The sequence below is a fragment of the Arachis hypogaea genome, chromosome 8 (genome assembly GCF_003086295.3).
Source record: "Arachis hypogaea cultivar Tifrunner chromosome 8, arahy.Tifrunner.gnm2.J5K5, whole genome shotgun sequence".
Lineage (NCBI taxonomy): Eukaryota > Viridiplantae > Streptophyta > Magnoliopsida > Fabales > Fabaceae > Arachis > Arachis hypogaea.
Window position 1 is genome coordinate 17,028,930 of NC_092043.1, and position 7,611 is coordinate 17,036,540.

At 37.0% G+C, this 7,611-nt stretch overlaps 1 protein-coding gene and 1 long non-coding RNA gene across 4 annotated transcripts; both read left to right on the plus strand.

Annotated features, from left to right (window-relative positions):
- Positions 1 to 609: 609 nt before the first annotated feature.
- On the plus strand, positions 610 to 2,908 carry LOC112706373 (zinc transporter 4, chloroplastic). 3 transcript variants are annotated; one of them, XM_025757647.3, is made up of 4 exons: positions 610 to 1,040; positions 1,149 to 1,200; positions 1,366 to 2,069; positions 2,156 to 2,908. In XM_025757647.3, the coding sequence occupies exons 1-4, from the start codon at positions 1,026 to 1,028 to the stop codon at positions 2,609 to 2,611; spliced, it is 1,227 nt and encodes a 408-aa protein (XP_025613432.1). In that variant the 5' UTR covers positions 610 to 1,025; the 3' UTR covers positions 2,612 to 2,908. The 3 variants fall into 3 exon arrangements, with proteins under 3 accessions (XP_025613432.1, XP_029144197.1, XP_072056893.1); XM_029288364.2 differs by having other exon boundaries at positions 658 to 1,040; positions 1,321 to 2,069; XM_072200792.1 differs by having other exon boundaries at positions 757 to 1,040; positions 1,325 to 2,069.
- Positions 2,909 to 4,110: 1,202 nt separating this feature from the next.
- Positions 4,111 to 5,451, plus strand: LOC140174809 (uncharacterized). The gene is made up of 2 exons (XR_011864612.1): positions 4,111 to 4,477; positions 4,565 to 5,451. It is a non-coding gene; the product is annotated as an uncharacterized lncRNA (long non-coding RNA).
- The last annotated feature ends 2,160 nt before the right edge of the window (positions 5,452 to 7,611 follow it).

A 7,611-nucleotide genomic window follows, 5' to 3' on the forward strand; every position in this document is an offset into this window, starting at 1 on the left:
AAAATTTATAAATTTATATATACTAATTTTATTTCATATCGATAAAATTTAATCTAATTTATTTTAAATCACTTTTGAATTAAGTTAAAATAAATCCAACATCTTTTTAAATTTGGGCCTAATTAAACTCGGCCCAGCCCAGCCATGGACATTCGTATTAGCAATGAAAAATGCAAGAAAACACAAAAGCGTCATGTTCAAGTGGAAAAACTAAAATTGAAAATAAATAGAAATGTTAGAAAGTAAAACATGTTAGACGTTTCCTATTATTATTTAACACAACACTTCATAAGTGAATTCTATTTTATATTTCTTTTTTATTTTTTAAATTAAATTATATAATTAATTAATAAGAATTATATTTTTATACATATGTTTATAATATTTAATGTATAAATAATACTAGAATAATAACTTTTTTTTATTAAAAATATTTGACAACAAAAAATGCTACGTGTTTTTTTAAAATTTAATTTTTAATTAATTTTCTAAAAAATTTATTATTATTTAATTAATTTAAATATTTACTTTTATATATTAGTATTTATTTTTTATTTTTTTAAATTAAATAAAAACAATATTTAAAAGAGATCTAATTCTAATGGTGCTATCTACAATTTGACAATAATAAACTGCGAGGCTGGTTGTGCGGTGGATGTAATGAAAAGAATTTAGTAATTCGTAAATTGAATATTTAAATAGGTGCAGCGTGTTGGTGTTTCCAGATATAAAAGAGAGAGAGAGAGGAGATGTGATGAAAGAATGTCGACACTATCGCGCTCATTTCCTTGCAAACAGTCAGCAGCCGAAGGAACCCCCTCCTACTCTCTCCCCTCTCAACACCCTCACTATGACGACACCCTCTCTCTTACCCAATTCTCTTCCCTTCTTCATGTTCCTCCTTCTCCCTTTCATCTTCATCTCATTATTAATATTTCAGATTCCTCGGCATCCAACTATTCTACTATAACCCCCCCAACCCATACGCACTCTCCCAAATATCCCTCTAGTGCTATCATCATCCCATGTTTCTGATTGAGGTTTCTTCCCTTCTCCCTTTCGTTCCTTTTTCCCTTTTTTTTTTCTCTTTATTCTCCACTTTCTCTAGATGAATAATGATCATTCTTTTTCAATTGTTTTATTCACAGGATATCTGGCCACCACTCCAGCAATTCCTATCGAATACTCGTCTTCATTCAGGTACGTGACTAACCGCGCTCCACCAATCTACAATTTCATAATTACAAATAGGGTGCTTCGTAGATCCGAAGGAATCTTTTCTAATATTGCACAAATTCACACTAGTTAATTTTTGTAAAGGGAGTTTCTAAATTCTTCCACACCGGTGCTTTTGTTTCCCCAAAGCATCGATTTTCCAGCAACTGCCGGAATTCATGGCGGCCTCCACATGCGGCGACCGGGATGCCGAGCTCTGCCGTGATGACTCGGCCGCCTTCGTTCTCAAGTTCGTGGCCATCGCCTCCATCCTCCTCGCCGGAATGGCTGGGATCGCCATTCCGCTCATCGGAAAACACCGCAGATTCCTCCGAACAGACGGAAACCTATTCGTCGCCGCGAAGGCCTTTGCGGCGGGTGTCATACTCGCCACCGGGTTCGTCCATATGCTATCAGACGCTACTGATGCGCTGAACAACCCGTGCTTACCAACGTCACCGTGGCACAAGTTTCCGTTCACCGGGTTCTTCGCAATGATGGCGGCTCTCTTTACGCTGCTGCTTGATTTCGTGGGGACTCAGTACTACGAGCGGAAGCAAGGGGTGAACCGTGCGGTGGAGGAGCAGGCGCGAGTCGGAACTTCGGAATCCGGCGTAGAAGACGGGATCGTGGAGGCGAAGGATTGGAGTGGGAAGGTTTTTGGAGAAGAAGAGAAGGGTGGAATGCACATCGTGGGAATGCACGCGCACGCTGCTCACCATAGACATAACCACCCCCATGGCCAGGACGCTTGCCATGGCATTGGTGGCGGCGTCAGGCCCCACGACCACGGCCATGTCCACGGCACGCATGAGGAGGAGGATAGTGACGTCCGCCACGTGGTTGTTTCTCAGGTAGCTTTTTTAGTAACAAAATAGAACAAAAATGAAATGCTTTTAACACTTGATGATCATGATTGTGACTTGTGATTATATTGCAGGTGCTGGAGCTTGGGATAGTGTCGCACTCAGTGATAATTGGGTTGTCTCTGGGGGTTTCACAGAGCCCATGCACCATAAGGCCCTTAATTGCAGCATTGTCTTTTCATCAATTCTTTGAAGGGTTTGCACTGGGAGGGTGCATCTCCCAGGCACAATTCAAGACCTCATCCGCAACAATAATGGCTTGTTTCTTTGCACTAACCACACCCACCGGTGTTGGGATCGGAACCGCAATCGCGTCGGTGTATAACCCTCACAGTGCGGGTGCACTGGTCACTGAGGGCATACTGGACTCTTTGTCAGCAGGGATTTTGGTGTACATGGCGTTAGTGGACTTGATAGCGGCAGATTTTCTTAGCAAAAGAATGAGTTGTAATTTTAGGCTGCAGATAGTATCTTACTGTATGCTTTTTCTTGGGGCTGGATTGATGTCTTCGCTCGCAATCTGGGCTTGACAATGATTCAATCTGATCCTTCTTCCGTTATACCTGTAAACTAGTAGTTATACCTGTAAACTAGTAGTACGTCGATCAATAACTCATATCACACCACTTTTTTGTTTTCCTTTCTGTGTTACTTTGGTTTCTCTTTACCTTCTCTGCCTTTACGTACAAACTGAAAAACGTGTAACCACTGTAACACGGAAACTAAAGATAAATACTGTAGTCCGGTTGTTGGACTGAAGAATTCACAAATCTGTGCATTAGTGTTTTGAGTTCTATCTATTCTATATAAAACGGAATATTTTCTTATTCGTTTAGCCAAGTAGGCAGGCAGGCAGCAATGTGTTATTAAATGTTTTAGATGTTAGTTTAGTGTTTTCTTAAGTTAGTGATATATTGTAAATTTATAATTGATTTTATTTTAGTATATATTCTTGAATGTCTGGTAATTACGTAAGACTTTAAACGTGTTGCTAGCGATGAAAATGGGTCGGAGAGTGTGTTAGGAGCTTGCAGTGTGGGCCTGTGTTTGATCTTTGTCATAAAATACTTTCAGACTGATTTTAAAATCTAATTTTATTAATAGGTCACAAATTAGTCTAAACAGATTTCATGCCTAAATCTATTAAAATATATATAATAATGAGAAAAGCTCTGCATACAAGACATTAGGGTTTGTATGCTTTACAAGTTCATTAAGCAATAAACCCAAAAAACGCGCTGCTACACATACGTCCAATACACGCGCTATATAAAGATTATGCGTATATATTACTACCAAATTTAAAAGATTTGTTTCCTTCTTCCTTCTCCTTATTTTCAGATTTGCTCGTTCTTCTTCTCGCGTGTCTTCCCTCCTTCTTCTCGATCGTTCTTTTTCTCTCTTTTCTCACTTGTATGTTTTTTGTCATTTACGTTAGTTCCTCTTTCTGCAACTCCAGCTTCGTTTTCTATTCGATTTCTGAAATCAAAGTTTGAATTCGTTTTTGAAGATTATAGATGATTCAACCTCAGATTGTCAACTGAATCAGGGCGAAGTGGATTATGAATTTGAATCTAACGAAGTTCCTGAAGTTTGATTTTACATATGATTACTCTGAATTTTGTTGTAGTCATTTGAATAGCATTGTGTAGCTGAATAATTCGTGAACATTGGACTGTGAAAATAACACGTTAACATGAATCTGTGTTAGTTTTGATTAATTATCTGGAATTTATAGCAGACGTTCGTGTGTAGATCAAAACTTTTTTGGGTGTATTTTTGTGGGAAGTGTGGGTGTATTTACAGTATACTACTTTTTCTGTTATTTTAGCTGAATTGTTGTCGTTCGGGTGTATTATATCAGATATGATTGGGTGCATTTTTAGTTTTTGTCATGGTGTATTCTGCAGCTTGTGTATTTACAGTTTATGGCTTTTATTGTCATTTTAGTTGAGTTGTTGCCGTTCGGGTGTATTATATTAGCAATGATTGGGTGTATTTATAGTTTTTGACATGGTGTATTCTGCAGCCTCTCTCTGTTGTTGATGACCAGTTTGTTCCGAAGGTTGGAATGACCTTTACCACCCTTGAAGATGCTGGAAAATTTTATAGGAACTATGCCAAGGCTGCAGGTTTCTCTACAAGAGTTCGGAGTATAAATAGGAAGGGAAACGAGATTAAGAATCAATTGATTACATGTAGCAGAGAGGGAAAATGGAAATCTAAAATATCTCCGACCGAGAAGGCCAATCCGACAGCCGGTTTAAACTGTCCTGCAAGAATTTATATACACACATTGAAGGATGTCGGTGCTTGGATCATTTCAAAGGTTGTGCTGGATCATTCACACCCCTGCAAATACCACAAAGAAGAAGAAAACAAAAGGTTTAAGCGAGGTAAAAGTAATGTTCTTTAAATTTGTGGTGATTGAGTTTATTTTTCTCATTAATAGTTTAGCTAATATGTGAGTTTCTTATATTCAGATAAACTTGTTTGATGCTGCATCAGTGGTGCATTCAAATTTCAGCCAATATCAAGGACATGTTATGAATTATCAGTTCAGGGTACCAGCAGTAGGGGATAACTCTTTGGGTGTATAGTTACAGAATATGGGTGTAAAAGCATGATGCACGAGCATCTTATCTATCTTTTCCTAGTGAATTTGCATCTAAATTGTTGAGTTTAATTGAGAATTAATTATATTTTAGCCACTATGGATGCTATTTTGAGTTTTGTGCAATTTTATTTATTTTAGGTAGCATTCGGATGGATTTGATGAAGTTTCTGCAGAAAAGAAGAAGAAACCTAAGAGATGCCCAGCGAAGACCGACGCAGACGCATGGCTCACGCGACCGCGTAGAATGGAGAAATTGCAATGACGCGATCGCGTGCCTGACGCGAACGCGTGAACTGGAATATGCACAAATGACGCGAGCGCGTGGACGACACGAACGCGTCACATGCGCGATCTGCAAAATTACAAATGACGCTGGTTACAAATTTTGGGCTGTTTTGACTCACTTTCCAGCCCAGAAAACACAGATTAGAAGCTGTAGAATGGACAAAGCAAGTGTCCCCAACCATCAACTGAAAATCTGTTAATTAATTCGAATTTAAATTCAAATCTTATCTTTTAGGAAAAGATATTATTTTTAATTTTTTAAAACCTATTAGGATTAGTAATAAATAGAAACTCGGTACATTTAGACAGGCACCATTTTTTACCAATTTGTTACGAGAACCCTTATTTTTCTTCTCTGAACCATGAACAACTAATCCTCCATTGTTAAGGTTAGGAGCTCTGTCTATTTGTAATGGATTAATTCGTTTGATCTTTCTAATTTATTCCATGCTTTGATTTATATTTCAATCATTGTTTTCGCTCTTTATTTTATGAATATGGGTGGAACGGAAGTATGACCCATGTTCTAATTGAGTTCTTGTAAAACTTGGAAAAGTTCTTTACTTGAACAACAGCTTGAAAACATATTATCCTAAATTTTAATTATTTGGATTTAATGGGATACGTGACATATAATCCCTTATTTTTGCGTAATTAGAATTTTTATGGCATATAAACTGAAAATTGATTTTTACCCTCTAATTGGAATTAACTGACCAAGGAATTGGCAGTTAATTAATTTTAGAGGAGACTAGGAAGGTCTAAGAAATTAGGGCCTAGTCACATATAGTTTGCCATGAATTTAATCTTGCATGATTAAATTAGTTAGTAATAAAAAATTTAATTCGAAAAAATAGATAACTCTGAAACCTTAACTATCTTCTCGTTATATTATTCCCAACTTATTTATTTATCTGTGTTTAATGCTCTTTGAATACTAAAACACACTTTTCTGCTTGCCTAACTAATCTTATCAAATACTATTGTTGCTTAATCCATCAATCCTCGTGGGATCGACTCTTACTCACGTAAGGTATTACTTGGTATGACCCGGTGCACTTGCCGGTTAGTAAGTGTGGGTTATAAATTCCACACCAAGTTTTTGGCGCCGTTGCCGGTAATTGACTGTGATTAACAACTATTAATTGTTTGATTGTTTAGATTAGGCGTTTTAATTTCAATTTTAATTAAAAATTATTTTATTATTTAAAAAAAAAAACAAATATTTTAAAAATTTCCTTGTCTTTCGTTAGCACCCGTATCCCCCATTTTAATTTTTTTCATTTAACGTTTGAATTTTGTTTTTAAAACCTGCGTCCATTTTTTTATTTTTCTTTTTATTTTTATTTTCTTTTATTTTCATTCTGTTTCTTTTCGTTATTTTTTTATATTTTATTAGTTTTATTTTATTTCTATTTTTAACCTTCAAAAAAAAATTTTAAAATTTTTTAAAATAAATAAATAGGACCAATATTTCTCTTAATTTCTGAAATTAAGTTTGGTGTTACCTATTTATTATTCTTCTATTTATTTTATTCAATATTTTTATCTCTTTACACAAGTTACCTCACTGGGAATTCTCTACACTCTGACGTAGAGATTCCCATTCTTTCTTGTGTTCTGTTTGTTTATGCGCAGGAACAGAGACAAAGAACATCTCTTAGGCTTTGATCCTGAATCTGAAAGGACTTTCAGGCGGCGTTTACAACAAGCATGACTTTGCAAGGCTGCAGAATCCACTATGGCAAATAATAATGCTAATGCCAATGTGGTAAATCCGAATGGGGATGATCAACAGAGGAGAGTGCTTGGCTCTTATTCTGCCCCTACTGCAGATCTTTATGGAAAAAGTATTGTGGTGCCTCCTATAAATGCAAACAACTTTGAGTTGAAGCCACAATTGGTCACCTTGGTGCAACAAAATTGCCAGTATCACGGACTTCCTCATGAAGATCCAAATCAGTTCATATCTGATTTTCTGCAGATATGTGATACTGTGAAGACAAATGGAGTGAATCCAGAGGTGTACAAACTCATGCTTTTTCTGTTTGCTCTGAGAGATAAAGCAAAGCTATGGCTAGATTTCCAACCAAAGGAGAGTTTGGATACTTGGGACAAGGTTGTTACTGAGTTTCTCACAAAATTTTTTCCACCTAAGAAGCTGACTAAGCTTAGGTTGGAGGTTCAGACCTTCAGACAGAAGGATGGTGAAACTCTGTATGAAGCTTGGGAGAGATACAAGCTACTGACTAGGCAATGCCCTCCAGACATGTTCTCCAAATGGACCCAACTGGATATCTTTTATGAAGGCTTGGGTGAGATGTCCAAGATGAGCCTAGACACTTCTGCAGGCGGTTTATTGCACAAGAAGAAGACACCAGAGGAGACTATTGAGCTGATTGAATTGGTTGCAAGCAACCAATATTTATACTCATCTAACAGGAATCCTATGAACTCTGAGACCCCTCAGAAGAGAGGCGTGTTAGAAGTAGAAGCTGTTAATGCTCTTCTTGCTCAGAACAAGCTGATGTCTCAGCAAATAAATCTACTTACTCAACAGATGGGTGGCATGCAAGTCTCAGCTATCAACAACCAAAATCCAACACAGGAAGTCTCTTATGACATGGC